This window comes from Bubalus kerabau, chromosome 23, assembly GCF_029407905.1.
Source record: "Bubalus kerabau isolate K-KA32 ecotype Philippines breed swamp buffalo chromosome 23, PCC_UOA_SB_1v2, whole genome shotgun sequence".
Classification (NCBI taxonomy): domain Eukaryota; kingdom Metazoa; phylum Chordata; class Mammalia; order Artiodactyla; family Bovidae; genus Bubalus; species Bubalus kerabau.
In genome coordinates, this window is record NC_073646.1 from 29,132,048 (window position 1) to 29,151,481 (window position 19,434).

The 19,434-nt window shown below is 48.0% G+C and overlaps 1 protein-coding gene across 2 annotated transcripts; it reads left to right on the plus strand.

Annotated features, from left to right (window-relative positions):
- The first annotated feature begins 2,518 nt into the window (after nucleotides 1–2,518).
- Nucleotides 2,519–15,958, plus strand: KCTD7 (potassium channel tetramerization domain containing 7). Of its 2 annotated transcripts, XM_055562467.1 has the most exons (6): nucleotides 2,889–3,001; nucleotides 5,224–5,373; nucleotides 5,556–5,725; nucleotides 8,819–8,997; nucleotides 9,439–9,811; nucleotides 13,540–15,958. In XM_055562467.1, the coding sequence occupies exons 2-6, from the start codon at nucleotides 5,266–5,268 to the stop codon at nucleotides 13,565–13,567; spliced, it is 858 nt and encodes a 285-aa protein (XP_055418442.1). In that variant the 5' UTR covers nucleotides 2,889–3,001; nucleotides 5,224–5,265; the 3' UTR covers nucleotides 13,568–15,958. The 2 variants fall into 2 exon arrangements, with proteins under 2 accessions (XP_055418441.1, XP_055418442.1); XM_055562466.1 differs by lacking the exon at nucleotides 5,224–5,373 and having other exon boundaries at nucleotides 2,519–3,001.
- The last annotated feature ends 3,476 nt before the right edge of the window (nucleotides 15,959–19,434 follow it).

Below are 19,434 nucleotides of genomic sequence, written 5' to 3' on the forward strand. Positions count from 1 at the left end.
AGGCCAGTCCTTCAACTGGAAGGAAGAGAAGATGGATGCTTTTGTTCCCATTTTTATTTCCTTTATTGTTCTTATTCGCTGAATTAGAATTGGGAGAGAAAATTCAGTAGTTGGATCAGTACTTTGGAAATCTGTTGGCATTCAAAAGTTCTTTTCTTTAATGAGGCATGGAGGATAGAATCCAATTGACTAATTGCAGGGTCCCATGCCTGTAGGACTATCTGTTTGAGTGACTCCTGGAGGAAAAATAATCCAAGCACTGTAAGTGTCTGTGTTCTGAAAGAACCCACCCCTGCACGCCATGCCCCCTCCAAGGCTCATTGACCCTTTCCTCTAGACCTCATGCGGACTGGCCTGGAAATCATTGCACTGCAGCCTGGGGGTAGCCGCTGCCAGCAAAGTGCCCTGCTTTCCCAGAAAACCTGCTCCAACCCCTGCCTACTTGCTCAGCAAATCCTCATTCCAGGCAGCTGATCTTGGATGTCCCCTCACCGTGTAAACAGAAACCAACTGGGAAACTATATTCTGGAAGGAAATATATTCCTCAACCGAAAAGGAAGATAAAAACTCGAACACATTCAGTAATGTAACCATGATGGCACATGGATTTTCCTACATCCCGAGTCTCTGGGGCTCCCTTCCTATTCTTTTTATATAGCCTTGCTTTAAGGTGTAGGAATAAATGTCACCCCAATAGCCCTTAGCTCTCTGGTTTTCTCTATGGATTCCTAGGGGAGGAGAGGCCATCTGGCAGAGGGGATAAATGAAGCAAGCTGGTCCAGGTAACTCCTTGTTGCGTTACCTACTGAACCAACCCAGGATCTACTCAGACTTCTTGTTACATAAGATAATAAACTTCTCCTATTATTTAAGCTAGGGATCCCCAACCTCTGGGATCTAATACCTGATGATCTGAGGTGAAGCTGATGTAATAATAATAGAAATAAAGTGCACAACACATGTGATGCGCTTGAATCATCCAGAAACCATCCCATCCACAGAAAAAATTGTCTTCCACAAAACTGGCCCCTGGTGCAAAAAAGGCTGGGGACCACTGATTTAAGCCACCTTTGGCTGCAATTTCTATTACAGCTGAAACTTCCTAAGGATGGAAAGAGGAAATTTGTTATAGATATTGTTCAGAGAGGCTGGAGCAGGTAGTGAGAGCCAAGAGATGGCCTCAAGGGGCCTTCATCAGGGCAGTGCTGCTCAAAACACAGTTCAAGGACCTGCAGCATCAGAATAACCTGGGCATTCATTAAGAATGCAAATTAAAGGGCTTCACCCCCAGATGCACCAAATCAGAGTCTCTGGAGGTGAGGCTGGGAATCTGTATTTTACTCCTCCAGTAATTCTGATGCAACTATATTTGGAGAAGGGCTTCCCTGGTAACTCAGATGGTAAAGAATCTGCCTGCAATGCGGGAGACCCGCGTTCCATCCCAGGAAGGGGAAGATCCCCTGGAGAAAGGAATGGCAACCCACTCCACTATTCTTGCCCAGAGAATCCTACCAAGAGAGAAGCCTGGCAGGCTACAATCCATGGAGTCACAAAGAATTGGACACGACTGAGCAACTGGGTTGGGAATCTGTTTTTTAAGAAATTCTCCCTCCAGTAATTTTGATGCAACTGTATTTAGAGAAAACACTGACCTAGGAGACTCCTACAACTGGGAGTGTGATTGGTCCAACAGAGGAAGTGTTGTACCTCTTGCTCATGGCTGACCTCCCTGAAGCTGTTCTAATCGTCTAGACCTCAGTTTCCTTTTCTGACACAACAATGTGAGATTCAAATGAAGAGCCAGATGTAAAAATGGTTTGAAAGAACTAAAATCTTGACCCCCTAGGAGAGTCCCTGAGCTGACTGTCATACCAGGAGACACGGATTCCAAGGCTGCAGACAGACGTGTTGGCCCAGGCTGGACTCCGCCTCCGCAGCCTGTGAGCTTATTTAGACAGGGCGTGTCTCCATCCTTGTCTCCAGGTGTCCAGAGGAAGACCTGACGCGTGGAGAGTGGAGAGTTACGCCATTCTTAATCAACTCAATCGCCCCTGTTTTGAATTTCCTTTTTCGGATTGCTGCTTGAGTCAGTCGGGAAAGACTGGAAACCCAGGTTCTGTCTCTGCGGTTAGAGGAGGGCCAGCCCCTGTCGCAGTGCTGCCCTTCCTCTCCTACAACCTCAGTGACCTCAGCCTCCTCCCTCAGGAAAGGATGCTCAGGTTTTCCATTGAGGTGACCCGGTCCTCCCGGACTCGGATTTCCCCGGCCTTCGACGCCCAAGGATGCGCAGGACCCGTTGCCCTGGAAACGTACGAACGATTAAGTCGTAAGCCCTCTCTCTCCTCAAGTTTCTAGGTGTCGACTGGGATGCGGGAGCCACCCTCCCCGCCAACAAGAAGGCCCGGCTTAGAGGTGGTGGCCGCGCGCGCGCCCGTTGCGCGGAGCGAGTGGTAGGGGGTGGAGAGGGCGAGCCCGCTGACCAGACGGCCAATCAGAGCCGGGAAGGCCAGGGGTCTGGCACCTGATGGCTACTCAGGCGCGGGCTGAAAGCTCTGTCTGCCCTGAGATTGGTCGAACTTCCTGCCAATCGGGGGCGGGCGCTAGAGGGATTCGGCCAATAGCGTGAGGCAACCGGGTCAGGCCAGTGGCCCTGTGGTCCCCACAGTGGTCGGCGAGCCGGTCGGCGCTGAGGGAGTCGCCGCCCTCGAGCCTGCGCGCGCTGCGCTCTCGGCCCCTCCGGCCCCGCCTGTCGGCCGCGCCGCGTCATGCCAGGATCTGCTGGGTGCTAGTGCCCGGGCTGCCGCCCTCCCGCCCGCCCGCCCGCCCAAAGCCGCGCCCACTGCCCAGAGCCAGAGGGATGGTGGTAGTCACGGGGCGGGAGCCAGACAGCCGTCGCCCGGACGGTGCCATGTCCAGCTCCGACGCCGAAGACGACTTTCTGGAGCCGGCTACCCCGACGGCCACGCAGGCGGGGCACGCACTGCCTCTGCTGCCGCAGGAGGTACCTGGACCCGGGGAGGGGTTGGGGGCGCGGGAAGGGCCGCAGAACGAGGAGCCAGTGTCCGGCAGAGCTGACCTTGGGATGTGAGCGGCGCGGAGGTGGAGGGTAGGGGTCGGGCCGAAGGCGGCGCCAGTCCTCTTTGCTCCCCTACCACCCCGCTCCCACCACCCACCGATCACCCCCACCCCTTGTCACGCACCAGGTGTGTCTTCCCTGTCCCAGGAGGCACCTGGCCCTCCCATCCGCCTCCTTCCAGGATACACTGCCTCCTGGGTTGGTACTCCCATCCCTTTGTCCCACCGTTATCTACTGGAGGAGGGAGGGTAGCCATGGGAAGGGACCCTTGGAGCCCCAAGAGATGATAGTGTTTTCTAGAGAATCCAAGAGGACGCCTGGGTAGTTGTGCAGACCCAGTCTCCAGCTGCCCAGAGAGTGGGGTCAGGGGCAGCGTGCAGATGTAAAGCAGGCCAGTTCATAGCTGTAGCCTTACCCACCTGACAGCTCCATGGCCCTCCCTCCTAGATGCTGTGCTGTGACGCACAGTGGCTTCCACTGGTCTTACTGAACGCATGTGACACTATCTTGTGAACACCTGAAATGACCCTTGGGAGGAAAGAAAGCGGGGCCCTGCTGGACGCTGAAAACAGAGGCTGGGAGATAGGGGCTAAGGTAGTGGCAGACGTGGACGCATGTGACAGGTAGCATTCTAGATGAAGGGACTCAACCCCAGAAGGGCAAGGTGGGCCTGGGTGAGGCTCTTGGGAAGTTTCAGTGTTATCTTGGGGTTAGAAGGCTGTGGTCTAAACATCATGGGACACTTGTGAAATGGGCAAAACTCCAGGAGGACTTTTGTAATTGAAGAAAGAAATGAGCCATTGGAGACACGGGGTGCCATTTGTGTGTGTGTGCGTGTGTGCTGTTACTGGGAAACAATCTGTTTTTAGAGAAAAAGCATAGGACCTGGAGATTATAGGCCAGCACTCCAGTGCCAGCTCTTTCACAGATTAGATGGCTCCATGTGAGTAATGTAAAATATTGCATGGCTTCATGTGAGTAATGTAAAGTATTATTATCCCACAATAATATTTGAGTCCTTGATGTGCACATAGAATAGTTTTAGAGGAGCTAGCTGTTGAATAAGCAGCAGGCATTTCCTATGTCCTCTGGGTGCAGACGAGTAACGTCACCTACATTCACAGAATTGTAAATGCCTGTCTGTCTGATTCATCCATTCATTTGATGCTTATTTGAGGTTTTACTATGAGCCAGGCACACTGCACAAGACCCTGGACCACTTAGATGTACTGTATTTGTTCCTATTTTTATTTCACAAAGGATTTGAATGTTGGGAGAAAGGACTGTCTAGATAAATACACACAGACTTTCACAGAGCCCGAGTGATGTCGTAATATTGAAGTATGCAGTGGAATACAATTTTAGTTAATCTGGAGGAGGTTTGTGGGAAAATTAGAGAGAATTGGCCTGGTTTCTTTCAAAGCCACAAGCAGTGAAGAGATTGGGGGTGGGGGGGGAACCCTGAGCATATTAGGGAGAACCTAGAGCTTCTCAGGACAAATGTTGGTTCCCTTATTCCCTGCCCTTGACTCCAGAACTGTAACTGGACTGGGGACTAATCTCACTGTACAGATTAAGGAGGGAAGCAGAGAGGTACAGAGGGTGAGGAGTCGATGCCTGGTGTTATTCAACAAGCATCTGTGAGCCCTGCTCTGGGTGGCCTCAGAATAGGTGAACAAGATGCTGTCCCTGCCCTCGGAAAACTTGGGCAGTAATACAGAACCACCAACATCACAAAGCACCTATTGTGCAAGGCACTATTATAGAGGAGAATGTGGGTATAGTGAAGGCACAATGGTGGGAGTGTTTAGTTAAACCTATCTTGGGACAGGCAAGGGACGACAGAGTAGAATTGCTCACGCAGGACTTCCCTGGTAATCCAGTGGTTAAGACTCAGTGCTCCTAAGGCACGGGTTAGATGCCTGGTCAGGGAACTAGACCCGCATGCTGTGACTAAGACGCCTGAGCAGCCAAATAAATAAATATTTGAAAGAAAGTAAAAGAAAAAAATTTCTCACAGAGCAGGGGATCTTGAATAGAAGCTCTTAAATGCATGGATGCTGCTAACCCATACGGTGCCTTAGTGTGAATTAGAAGGGCGCACAGCTGGGCTAGCAGAGCCTGCTCACTTGGGTGCCCTTGCGCAGCGAACAGCACCCACTGCCGTATGGGGCTGTTGCATTTGCTGAATGGACAAAAGGAGTGGCAGGAGCATTGGGGACATGAGCAAAGGCACAAAGATGGGAAGTTCAGAAAGCGGAAGGAGGACAGCGAAGGCTTTGAACTCTGGAGCAGAGGTAGGAGGACTGCAGGGAAGAGACCCGATTTAAGAGCTGTGGAAGGAGGAGGGGGAGGACTTGGTAACGGATGAGGGGGTGGGGGGATGGGAGAGAAGCGGTCAGAACGAAGCCCGGCTTTCGGGCAGCCCGGGCTCGCCTCCCCAGCTGCCGGACTGAAAGCGCCGGCGATTCCTCCCCAGTTCCCTGAGGTCGTCCCCCTTAACATCGGAGGGGCTCACTTCACCACACGCCTGTCCACCCTGCGGCGCTACGAGGACACCATGCTGGCGGCCATGTTCAGCGGGCGACACTACATCCCCACCGACGCCGAGGGCCGCTACTTCATCGACCGCGACGGCGCGCACTTCGGGTACGTCCTTCCCTCTGCCGTCACCTGCGCGGTCCTGGTGAGTGAGTGGCCTGGGCTGGGGCCCAGGACCGTGATACCTTCCATAACACCCGGAAGAGGAGATAACCTGCTGGTGGGATTTAATAAATGTGCACTCTGAACTGGATCGGACTTCTTAGTTTCTTTCCCAGAGGAGGCAAGGACAGCCCCAGACATCCCAGGTAACACACATTGGGTAGGTGTGATGAAACCGCTTCTCTGCTATGCAAAGACTGGAAAGTGGAATTCCACCAGCGTCAGCATCACCATTAGGGAGGAACATGGTGTGTGGCGGTGGTTCCCAGACTTCTTTGAATAGTTAAACAAACAGGGAGTTCCCTGGTGGTTTAGTGGTTAGGACTCCATGCTCTCCCTGGCAAGGGCCTGCATTCAGTCCCTGGTTGGGGAACTAAAGATCCCACAAGCTTCACAGTGCAGTGATAAATAAATAAATAAAAATAAAACAGGTAAGAGGAGGACCAACATAGGGTTGCCATCCTATAGTATTGCCAAGTCTTAAAAAAAAAAATCAGTTGTTACTGTCATTTTAACAGTAAAACATGGGAAGACATAATCTCAAAAAAAAAGTCTTTCCCAGAAATAACTTCTGACAACTTTACACACAAGTTAAAGACTCTGTGTTTCCGTTTCCTTGTTTGTGAAATGAGAAATAATTATAGCTGCTTTGCAGGCCTGTCATGTGGATTAAATAGAGTCTTGGTGTGACCTTTGGCCAGGTCCTTTGAGTATATGGCTGAAGCTCTTTGCCCCATCCATCTAACTTTGGAGATGACTGGAGAACTAGCGTGGTCCTTGACCTTGAACAAAAGGAAACCCTCCACTGTTACATCTCTGTGCCAGCCTCCAAGTAGGCTTGCCCACACCGGGAGGAGGGTCATTTTTCATCCTCAGAAAGGAGCCTCTGGTCAAATAATTTGCTTTGAAGCATCTGGATTTCCCCATTGGGCTGTCAGCTGCCTCCAATGCTGAGAAAACAAAGTGTCACATCTCTCTGCAGAGCTATAAAAAGATTTTTGTTTGCAGGCTGTTTGGGGGAGGAAAGTGCTGGCCCCAGCTGGCATCTTCCACAATACTCCTCTCTGGACCTGGCCCCGGGGTTATGTTTTTCAGAGCTCACTGAGGTTTGCCCTCGAGCCTAAAGGACTAATTTTGGAAGGGGTGATGGGGAGGGGGCACTAGGTTTGGCCCTGGGCTGCTGTGCCCATGCTCAGGTGGCCACAGCTGGAGAGTGGCAGGGCCAGGCAAGGGTGTGGCAGAAAACAGGATATTGTGGCATTCATCCTCAGGCTATTGGACTCCAGTGGCCTGTGGTTCACCAGCAGCCTGTGAAGTTGTGGAAAGATTCAGATAAAAGAGTTTAGGGCTTTTCTCCATGGGTGAGCACACGTGCCCCCAGCACCCACTGTGAAGGCTGCCTGGGCCTCCCCTTAGGCTGGTTTCCAGTTGGGCTCAGTACATAGCTCTTTGGACTAAAGTCTGGACCATTGTTGGTGTGAGCTTGAAGTCACCTGTGTCTGCATCTGGGCCTCCGGCTAGCCATGGCTCCTTTAGTAAGAGGGTTCCTTAAGCTCTCTGAGGCCCAGTTTTTCCTCATTTATAAAATGGATGCAAGAGAGCACTTACACCGTGTCATTGAAGGGATTATATGGGATAACACCTGAATAGTGGCTGACAGATTATTGCTTAGTGAGTTCTGGCTGGTGTTGCATCATGGTCATAAACTAAACTATTGAGGTAACAGCTTGATGTTGGGGTTTACTCATACACCCTCACGGAAGAGCCCTTCCACACCTGCCAGCGATAGGTCCAATGACTCTTAGCACTGCAGAATCTAAAGAGAGAACTAAAATAGCTGAATTTTTATTTTAAGAAAATACAGTGTGTCATTTTTATTCACTCCCAAAACCAGTTCAGGTGTCAGGGCTAGGCAGTCATCTTCTGTGTATAGCATAATACTGATGGTAGGGGTGGGTGGGGGTGCAGAACTCGTCCACGTGGCTAGTGGGAATGAAGTGCTACAACCACTTTGTCAAACAGGCATTTATGACCAAAAAGTTCTCCTGCTGACATTCACTTAAGAGGGATTGGTCCCCAAGTCCACAAAAAGTTTACAGAGAATATTTATCACAGCTCTACTCTTAAGAGACCCCAAACCAGAAACAACTAAAATGTCCATCAGTAGGAGAATGGGTAAATAGTCTATAGCACACCCATATAACAGTGTGATACTTAGCAATAAAAGAAAGAAAAACAGCAAAGGAAGGGAAATCCTGCTGCATACAACATAGGAAATCAATCTCAAAAACACTAAGTTGAAGGGAAGGAGCCAGGCACAAAGAGGACATACTGTATGATTCCACTTACATGAATTTCAAGAAGAGGCAAAAGTACTCTTTGTTGATAGAAGTTAGACTGTTTGCCTCTCTAGTGATTGGCTGGGAAGAGTTTGCCTCTCTAGTGATTGGCTGGGAAGAGGCCCAAGGAAACTTTAAGGAGATGGGAATGTTCTGTATCTTGATGTAGGTGGTGGTGGTTATGGGTATATTCATAGGTGATATTAACTATACCCAATTAAAATATATAAAGAGGTTAAATATCATATATTTTCATTTTTCCTATATGTCCTTAATAATTATATTAATAATAGTACTGATAACAACCACTAACACTTATGAGGGCTAACTGTGCCAGATGTCTTTCTTTCTTGGCCACACCATGTGGCATGTGGAATCTTACTTCCCCGACCAGGAATTGAACCCATGGCCCCTGCATTGGGAGCATGGAGTCTTAACCACTGGAAGTCATTGTGCTAGGTATTTTCTAAGCACTTTTTATATGTTAACTTATTTAATCCCCTTATAACATGATGGGGTAGTTTTCTGACTTTCTCCCCCATTTTACGGAGCAGAAAATCAAGGCACAGAGAGATTAAATTCTCTTACCTGAGGTTACACAGTGGGCCACCTGGGTCCAGAGCCTGTGCTCTAACCTCTGGGAGGCCCTGTCTGAGTCCATCAGCTCCCCCCTCACCCGCCCTCTTTCCTTCCTGCTCAGCGATGTGCTGAACTTCCTGCGCTCGGGGGACCTGCCACCCCGGGAGCGCGTGCGGGCCGTGTACAAGGAGGCCCAGTACTACGCCATCGGGCCCCTCCTGGAGCAGCTGGAGAACATGCAGCCACTGAAGGGTGAAAAGGTGCGCCAGGCATTCCTGGGGCTCATGCCCTACTACAAAGGTGAGGGGGCCACGACCCGGGGCAGTCAAGATGCGAGGAGGGAGGGTTGCGAGGCATCGGTCAGTGTCGGGGTCTCCACCAGGAGAGGGGGGGTCACGGCTTCCTACACACCTGTCATACTTGGGATGGGAGCGAGTCCCGCTTCCCTTCCTGCCATCCTCTCAGTCACAGGGGGAGACTCAGGTGAAATAGGGCCCACCTTGCCTGCAGCGTCATCCAATTGTATTTCAGAAAGAGACCCTCATCCTGTCCCATTGGTTTCCTTTGGCCCTGCAGAACCGCCCACTATCCCTGGTGAAGTTTGTGCCCCTCATGGGCCCACAGAGTGCCCTCCCTGGGGGTCTGTCTCTTCCCTCCAGACATCACTGGGTGGTCTCTCTCTGCTCCCTACCCCATCTCCCAGCCTCGTCCAGTGATGGGCTCTGTGTTCACCCCCCGTAGACCACTTGGAGCGGATCGTGGAGATTGCCCGGTTGCGCGCTGTCCAGCGGAAGGCCCGCTTTGCCAAGCTCAAGGTCTGTGTCTTCAAGGAGGAGATGCCCATCACCCCCTACGAGTGCCCGCTGCTCAACTCGCTGCGCTTCGAGCGGAGCGAGAGTGACGGGCAGCTCTTTGAGCACCACTGCGAAGTGGACGTGTCTTTCGGGCCCTGGGAGGCCGTGGCTGATGTTTACGACCTGCTGCACTGCCTGGTCACGGACCTGTCGGCCCAGGGCCTCACCGTGGACCACCAGTGCATCGGGGTGTGCGACAAGCACCTCATCAACCACTACTACTGCAAGCGCCCCATCTATGAGTTCAAGATCACGTGGTGGTGAGTAGCGCTGGCGGGAGCAGAGTCCCGTCAGGGAGGGTAGCCGGTCCCCTTGGTGGCTTTGGGAGCGAGGTCCCTGGAGGGGCTCCTGGCTGCCCCAGCACCTCCTGATGTGAGGACGGGTCCCGAGGCTCGGCTCCAGGGGGATGGAGGGGCAGCCCTGGTCTCCCCGGCTATACCTCGGGGCCAGACTCGAGGCTGGTGGCCCCCGGGGGACCTCAAGGCACGGTGGTCTCTGCCCGAGGCTGATGGGGTCCAGTTAGCGAGGGCTTGACCGGCAAGTCCAGAGAGGTTTTGTCATTTTCTTGACCTTGCAAGAGAGTTTGTGCCCTTTTAGAGCCACGTTGCCAAGCTGATGTAGGCGTAACCACTCTTCCACTCTTGTGCGCAGTGTCTCAGTATGAACCTAGAACACGGTGGGGGGACTTTGCCCGCGGGCCCCCCCACAGCCCCTGGCTGAAGAGGGAGCATCTTGTTTCCTTCTTCCCCCAGCGACAGCCCCACGCTTCATTTTAGGATGTGGAAAGAGTCTTTTCCTCCAAGACATACTCTTCACCACCTTTTGGAGATGTTACCCTAGTTGCCAAAGCCATGCACCAGATTGGCCTTAGAAAAGCACAATGTTTACAGCCCTGCCTCAGGGCCTGGGCTTCTCCTCCTTTCCACAACCTGCCTTGCTTGAAGGGTGATTGCCTCCCGGGGCTGGAGTATACATTTCAGGGACTCCTTCTGAAGTCAGTCAAGCAGGCAGGATGCCTAGATCTTCTTTGAGATGTAACATCCTTTCTAGAGGCTCAGAATCCCTGCTTGGCCGCTATTCCATGTGTTAGGATCCAGTTTACGGTGAACCTCCCTGGACGGGGAACCCCTGTTGCTTTTTCCCGTCAGTGTTCTCCTTCCAGGAGAGTGTCTGTCTTGGGGAAGGGAAGAAAGGGCTGGGGGAGAGGCGCAGCTGTCCCTGGAGCTGAGGGATGACAAGCAGGAAGCCAGTTTGGAGAGAAAAAGATCCAGCAGCTTCTGCTCCACTGTGTTTCCTTCTTGCTACGTCTGCAGCCTGGGCCACCAGTCAGGGGTGGGTCTGTGGCCCCAGGACATACTCTGCGGCCCCAGTCTTTGGAGCAGGGCATTCCCACACCACGTGTAGGGGTGCTCCCTGCAGTCGCAATTGAACTTAACTGCTCCCGAGTGCTCTTATAAGATTTTTTTCCTATGAGCCTCATCGGTCTCATTCTTCCAGGAGGAGACTGGTGAGGAGGGGGCGGGAGCTGAGGAGAAGCAGGCCAGACCTTGGCTGAATTCCCTCACGGGGAAGTGACCCCTTGGCCCCTGTGTGAGAAGATTCCAGGGCATGGGCTCCCACTCGTACATTGTATTCTTGTGTGCGTGGAGCAGGCGTCCAGGCCAACATCTGAGGGGATGGTCCAGTCAGTGCTTCAGGTTCCGAGATAACGCATCCTCTTCTTGTTCTCATCTACAAATGGATTGTCACTTTTCTGGAGCTGACATCCCTGTTTGGACCCCAGTAGCACGGCCCTTACCTTGTTCTCACAGGAAAGTCTCTGATTTAAGTTGCCCAGACTGGCCAGTAGCTTGAACTGTAAAAATTGTTTTCAGACAGACAGTGAGGCAGACTCTTGAGGAGGGAGCTGGTGTGAGGACAGAGCAGACAGTGAAGCCCAGAGCTTTCAGTAATCCCACCTCGGCCCCTTCTCTCTCCCTCCTCAGCGCAGAGCATCACAGCACTCAGTTATTTAGAGTCCACACACTAAAGACAGGGAGCGACTGGTTCACGCAAATGCAGGTTTGCTCAAAATCGGGCCCTTAAGACTTGCCAGGGGCTCCAAGGGTGCTGAGTAAGAACACTGGCCCTGTGCCTCTTGCTGGAAACACCCCTGTTTCTTTGCTCCCCGAGATTTCCTTGTGGTGGTGTGCTCTGTGCCTCTGTGGGGAGACAAGGCTGCAGGCCGGTAGACCAGGCTGGGCAGAGACACCAGCAGCCAGCTTAGAGCTCTTTCCACATGGAGTAAGAGAATTTGATGACCACGTTGGGCCATCCTTTTATGAGGAACCAAGGCCAGGCTGCAAAGTGCTCTTGGACGTGGGGGTATGTGGCAATGGCCTTCAAATAAAGGTCATCTCTGAGGAAGTGACCTCTCCCAGTTGGGTTCCCTTTTCAACTGTCAGTGGCCAGGCCCAGAGCATATGAAGGGCTGGGTCAGGAAGAAGGGTTCCACAGGACAACTGCTTCCCAGAGTGAAAGGAAGTCCACGTTCATGGAATTCTTGTGCATAACATCAGTTGGTCAAATCAAAGGACTTGCCTTTGAAGCTTCCCTTATGTTTGACTTTGGGCACCTTTTCTCCCAGGAGCTCTGCTCAGTGGTTGGGACGGTGCAGGTTTTAGGAGATAGGACTGCATGGTGCAATGCTGGCTGCAATTTAGTAAGAATGAAAAACTTAACGGCAACTCAGTTTGCAAAGACTGAAACACAACGAGAGAGACACAACAACACAGCGAGACCCATCCCACCATCCCAAGTGGGGGGAGTTCTTTGGGTAATGCTCTAAATCGAAGAAACAAAGGGATCGTCACCATCCTAATTCATCTTCTGGTAAGCTCATCAGGCTGTCCAGTGCTTATCATGTGGAAGGCAGTCAACTGTGCTCTGCAATTTTCTGTCTTTCTCCCCGGGATTTGGGACATTCTGGGAGCTGTCTGGAGTCTTGTGCCTCTGGCTGCTCAGGTGGTGTCATCTTCCTGTTCTGGGTCACTCATTGGAGGACTGGGAAATTGACAACCGCAAGCCACAGCGTTGGGTGAGCCTCAGGGTGTCATCTTGGTCTCAGCTGGATCCTCTAATGGTTAAGACAGCTAACAACAACAGAACAGAAACCACTCACACCCAGCGTTTTGATCCCAGTTGGGATTTCAGACATCTTCCTTCTGCACACCTTGTGTCCGTACTTGATTGTACTGTAAGTGATTAAGCTCTCTCAGGTCCCATTTTGCCGTGGCTCTTTCAAGAAGGTGGTGCCTGCCTCATGATGCTTATTACAAGGGAGGGTTTATTCATCAGAAGCCAGAGTTGTGGGAGCAGGGGTGGGAGAGGCACTTTTTGGAATTTGGAAGAATCATACGTGTATACATATATGTTAACTGGGGGAAGGGTGGGCTGGCTGAGGGGTCGGGGAGATGGGAACGGAGACCGAGAGGAGCAGGCAGCTGCCTCTGGGTGTGGGAGGTCATAGGTCCGTCTTCTTCCTTCTGTAGTGTTGGGTTTGTGTATACCGTATAATGCTGCCTGTGTTCCTTCATTTTCCTGTCTGTGAGTGCTTTGATCCACAGAGCCTCGGTACCCTCACCTAGCATTAAAGTCAAGAACTAGAACCTGGGTGTCGTGCCTTTCTTATTTAGAGATGTATTCTCATCCCTCCTTCGCCCTCCAGGCTGCCAGCAAATGTGTTGTTTTCTGCTTAAAATGTGGTATGTTTGGTGTTGCCATGCTAAATCAAGCAGACCCTTCCCTGAGACATGCAGCTGAACTTCCACCCAGACTTGAAGTTAAAGGGGGATGGGCCCCCCTGGAGGTCCCTCTGCAGTTACCCTCACCTGGTCTCTGTCCCGGTAGGCATACTCACCTGTGCCCCTGGATTTCTGGGGTTTTTATGCAGTACTGACCATTTGTTCACGACCCTCAACTTCCTCCCTTGACCATTCTATCTTTTTAGGAAGCGGGTTCACCTGATCCTTCACTGAGGACCCAGAATGCCCATTGCTGAAAGCCCTGTACCTCTTTTCTCCTGTCCTGGGCCTGCACCCCCAAGACACTCCAGTGCCTCGGTGGGGTCACAAGGAGGCACCAGCCTGGTAGCCTCTGGCCCTAGTCCCTACATCTTCCTGATGCTGGAGTTGGTTGAGGCCGGCGATCCTTCCAGGTATGAGAGTTGCACTGTAATAAACAGATTCAAGGTCCAGAGGCACCCTGTGAAAGAACCCCTACAGGGAGTATCTGCAGCAGTCTGGATCGGTCAAGGTGAAACTGGCAACTTGGTTTGCACAATGAGGGCGGGTCCAGTTTTTCAAACACTTTGGCTTCAGAAGAGGCTCTGTTACATGTACAAGACCCCAAGAGGCCAGCAGAGGAATCCGGCTCTGGTTGCAGCTGAGAGAAGCCACTGCAAACTGCAGGCAGGTACCCACGTGCAGCAGTGCTTAGTTGCTTTGCTCAGTTGTAGCCCGCCAGGCTCCTATGTGCATGGGACTCTCCAGGCAAGAATACTGGAGCGGGTTACCATGCCCTTCTCCAGGGGATCTTCGTGACCCAGGGATTGAACTCATGTCTCTCTTGCATTGGCAGGCGGGTTCTTTACCACTGAGCCACTTGTGCAGCAGAGGCCAGCCAAAACCCAGAGCTCCCCAGAGTGGACACGAAAAGGGACAATGTTTTCTTACAACGGCTGATGGGCATGCCAGGGGAGGAAGCTGAACTCCTGCTCACCTCTTTGCCATCCATGTGCCTTCATGTCCCACCCATTCAAAATGGAAAATAACAAAGACTTCTTGGACCTTACATCTGACATATCAATCTATAAGGTCTCCGTCCCTGAATTGAATTTGGAGTCATTTGTATCAGTCAGGAGAAAAAAAAAAACTACACAGTAATTTGAATAATTTATATCTTGAATATAAATAGTTACCAATTATGATTGGAGGAATGAAGGATTGGCTAATAAAGAGTAGGGATAACTATAAAGAATATAGGAATAGCCAAGAAGCAGCCACTAAGACTGAGATAGAGGGTCTAAGGATGAATACCCCCTCCCCCAAGAGCTGATATCCAGACCTTTTTGGACAAGGCATGGCCAGGTTCACTGAATGACAGAGAAGTCATGGGGGTGCCGTGCTGGTGAAACTTGCTGGAAATCTACCCTCTGAGGTGCTGGAAAAATCTGTTCCTTAGGGTGTGTCTTGCCAGAGGCTCTCTACTACAAAACTACCCCTGGAGGTGCTGGGGAAAGCTCTTTGTGACTGCAGACCAACTTGTATGGCAGGAGCTGGGTGCTGGAGAAGCTATATGAGCTGTGAGCAAGCATACCAGAACCAGAAAGGAAACATCTCTCCCCCTGCAGTGTCTCACTTATACGTGGAATCTAAAGTATGGTACAAATGAACCTATTTACAGAACAGAAGCAGACTCACAGACACAGAAAATCAGACTTGTGGTTGCTGGGGGTAGGAGTCGGGGAGGGAGAGAGATGGACTGGGAATTTAGGCTTTGTAGATGCAAACGACTAAATTTAGAATGGATAAACAACAAGGTCCTACTGTATAGCACAGGGAACTATATAATTATTGTAGAAAATAATGGCTCAGTGTTAAGTCAAAATTCTTGTCTTAGGCACACATTATTAAAATTTGAAATGGAACAGTTTGAACACCTAACTAAATCATTATAGGGATTTCCCTGGTGGTTGAGTGGTTAAGACTCCACACTCCCAGTAGAGGGGTCCCAGGTTCGAGCCCTGCTCAGGGAACTATTTATTACTAGATCCCACAGGCCACAACTGAGAGTTTGCATGCTGCAATTAAAGAACCCACGTGCAGTGATGAAGACAGAAGGTCTTGCACGTCACAGCTAAGACCCGGTGCAGCCAAATAAATAAATTTTTTAAATAAATAATTATACCCATGGGTTATAACCCATTGAATAAAATAAGAATCCATGAATTCATATTGACACAAATGAATTGAATAAGTAATGGCATAAAAGAGATAGAAAGGAAAGTTCTTAATTAGCATAAAATGTCAGCTACTATAGAAAGAATGATGACATTAGAAAACCCCCATTAAAAAAACTCCATTTTGTCAACATAATTAGAACTGAATCATCATCAATCATCAGTGGACTCTAAAATAAGTTTTTAAGAAAAATAGCATCTTTACATAGTCTCAAAGTATTTTCCTATAAATTACTAAATAATTATAAAGTAAAAATAGTGACTTCACAGTGGAAACACCTGAAGGACTCCACTTTCATCATTAATCAATGTCGTTAGCCAAAATGGAACAAACAGACATCATGTACATCACCTGTCTTAGTGTCTGCAGAGGAACACAACATTTTGTGATTCTTCTGCACCCCCCCCCCCCAAAAAAAATGAACAGCATGAATCTAATCATGAGAAAAAAAATCAGAGAAACCCAAAGTGAAGGACATGTTTTAGAATGACCATCTTATACTTTTGGGCTTCCCTTAATGGCTCAGCTGGTAAAATAATCCTCCTGCAATGCGGGAGACCTGGGTTTGATCCCTGGGTTGGGAAGATCCCCTGGAGAAGGGAAAGGCTACCCATTCTAGTATTCTGGCCTGGAGAATTCCATGGACTGTATAGTCCATGGGGTCGCAGAGAGTTGGCTACAACTGAGCGACTTTCACTTCACTTATACTTTACAAAAATGTCAAGATTATGGAAGACAAATTTAAATGGAAGAACCATTCCAGATTAAAGACTACCTAAGACACATGACAATTAAGTGATCCTGGGTTAGACTTGGGACCAGGGAAACAATAGCTATAAGAGACATTTTTGGCACAATTGATAAATAAGGATTATAGATTAAATTAGAGGATTTTATCAATGTTAATTTTCTTGATTTTGATAATTTTGCTTTGGTTTTTCTCAGAGATTATTCTTAGGAAACACACTGAAATATGTAGGTGTTTGCAACTTAGTCTTAAGTTCTTCAGGAAAAAAGGGAGAGAAAGAGCACAAATGATAAAGAAAATTGGACAAATCTACAAATTCTAGAAACTCAAAAAACTCCATGTAAGATTAATTCAAAGAGACCCACAGAAAACATTATAATCAAAGTGTAGCAAGCCAAAGAAGAATCTTGAAAGCATGGAGAGAAGGGGATTGGTCACTAGTAGACCTTCTCTATAAGAAATGCTAGAAGGACTTCTTCAAACCGAAGAAAAAAGGACACTAGAAGTCATATGAGGAAGTAAACAATACCAATAAAGATGAAAACCTAGGTAAATGTAAAGGTCAATGTCATTGTACTAAACGTTTATAACTCCTCTCTTTTCTTTTATGGGCTTCCCTGGTGGCTCAGTGGCAAAGAATCCACCTGCCAATGCAGGAGATTCGGAGAAGATCCCCTGGAGAAGGAAATGGCAACCCACTCCAGTATTCTTGCCTGGGAAATTCCAGGGACAGAGGAGCCTGGTGGGCTGCAGGCCATAGGTTTCCAAAAGAGACAGACATGACTTAGCGACTAAACAACAACTTCTCTATTTGATTTTAAAGTCATATGCATAAAACACTAATTATAAACCTGTGCTGATAGGCAAACAATTTATAGAGATGAAATCTGACAATAACAAGATAAAATGAGAAGGACATAGTTGTTTTGGAAGCACAGTACATACTATTTTCAATAAAGTTGGTATTATTCAAACTAAGTTGTTACAAGTTCAAAATGTTAATTGTAATCACAAAAGTAACCATGAAGAAAATAACTAAAAATTTACAGAAAATGAAAATAGTAGACTACAGAAAAACATTTAAATACCCAAAAAATGCAGTAATGAAAGATGGAGGGGATAAAACATAATAGATTTAGAAAACCAGTAGCAAAATGGCAGATGTAAGTCATTATTTAGCAGCAATTACTTCAGATTTAAGTAGATTAAACTTTCCACTTTAAAGCCAAAGATTGGCAGAATGTATTTCCTAAAAAGTTCCATCTATCTGCTGTCTATAAGAAACTTACCTTAAAGACACAAAGAGATTGGAAGTAAAAGGATGGAAAAATATATTCCATGAAAACAGTAACCAAAGGAGAATTGAGGTGGTTATATTATTAAAAAGAATAGATTTTACATTTAAAAAGGTTATGAGATAAGGACATTAGAAACTCCCCACAGCTACAGAAAAGCCCATGCAGCAAGGAAGACCCAGCACAGCCAAAAATAAATAAAATTATATATAAAAAAAAAAAAGATCTCAAATACACCTTAAGTTAAATTTGCTCAGTCATGTCCAACTCTTTGCAACTCCATGGACTGTAGCTGCCAGGCTCCCCTTCCATGGAATTCTGGAGGCCAGAATACTGGAGTGGGCAGCTGTTCTCTTCTCCAGGGGATCTTCCCTACCCAGGTATCAAACCTAGGTCTCCCACATTGCAGGCGGATTCTTTACCATCTGAGCCACCAGGGAAGCCCCCAAACACCTTAAAGGAACTATAAAAATGAGGAGCAAATTGAGCCAAAGCTAGCAGAAGACACAATGTATAGAGTAGCAATAAGTGGAATGGAGAATAGGATAACAAGAGAATATAGAAAATCAACAAAACCAAAAGTTTTTTTTCTTTAAGATCAAAATTAACAAGTCGTGAGCTAGATTGATTACAAAAAAGAGAAAACTCAATTTGCTAAAATCAGAACAGGGGTCATTACTATTTACATAAATGAAAAAATTTATGAGAATTCTGTGAATATTTGTGCACGAACAAATTGAATAACTAAATGAACTAATTCCTAGAAACATAAATCCTACCAACTCTGAATCACAAAGAAATAGAAAATCTGAAAATATTTGTAACTAGTAAGGAGATTGAATCCATAGTCAAAACCCTCCCAACAAATAGAAGCCCTAGACTTTATGGCTTTGCTAGTGAATTCTACCAAAAGTTTAAAGAAGAACTAATATCAGTCCTTCTTAAAGTCTTTAAAAAAAAAAAAAAATTGAAAGTGGAGAGAATGCTTTCTAACTTATTCAGTGAAGCCAGCATTGCCCTAATACTGAGTCAGATAAAGACAATACAAGGAAACTATACAGACCAATATTCCTTAAGAACACTAATATAATAATTCTCAACAAAATACTAGCGAATTCAGCAGCATATAAAAAAAGTTACATACTGTGATCAAGTAAACTATATTCCTGGAATATACAAGGATGGTTCAACATATAAAAATTGATCAAATGGTATTCACTATATTGAATCACTGACTCGATGGCATCACTGACTCGATGGACATGAGTTTGAGCAAGCTCCGGAAGTTGGTGATGGACAGGGAAGCCTGGCGTGCTGCAGTCCAAGGGGTCACAGAGTCGGACACAACTGAGTGACTAAACTGAACTGATACTGAAAAAACTACCCAGGCTTCTCATTTGATACAGAAAAAGCTTGCGACACAATTCAATACCCTTTCATAATAAAAACACTCAAAAAACTAGGAATATAAATATAAGAAAGCCATATATAAAAACCACGTAGCTAACACTATACATAATGATGAAAGGTTAAAAGCTTATCTGCTAAAATAAGAAACTAGATTAAGGATGCCTGTTTTTGCCAGTTCTATTCAATAGTATTGGAAGTTCTAGTTAGAGCAACTAGGCGACAGAAAGAAAAGGCATCCAAACTGGAAAGGAAGGAGTCTTTGAAGATGATGTGATCTTACAGTAGAAAACCCTAAGGACTCCACACACATGCACACACACACACACACACACACACACACAAATCTGTTAGAACCAATAGATGAATCAAGCAAAAATAGTAGTACAAAATCAATACACTGAAATCAATTGCATTTCTAATACTGAACAAAG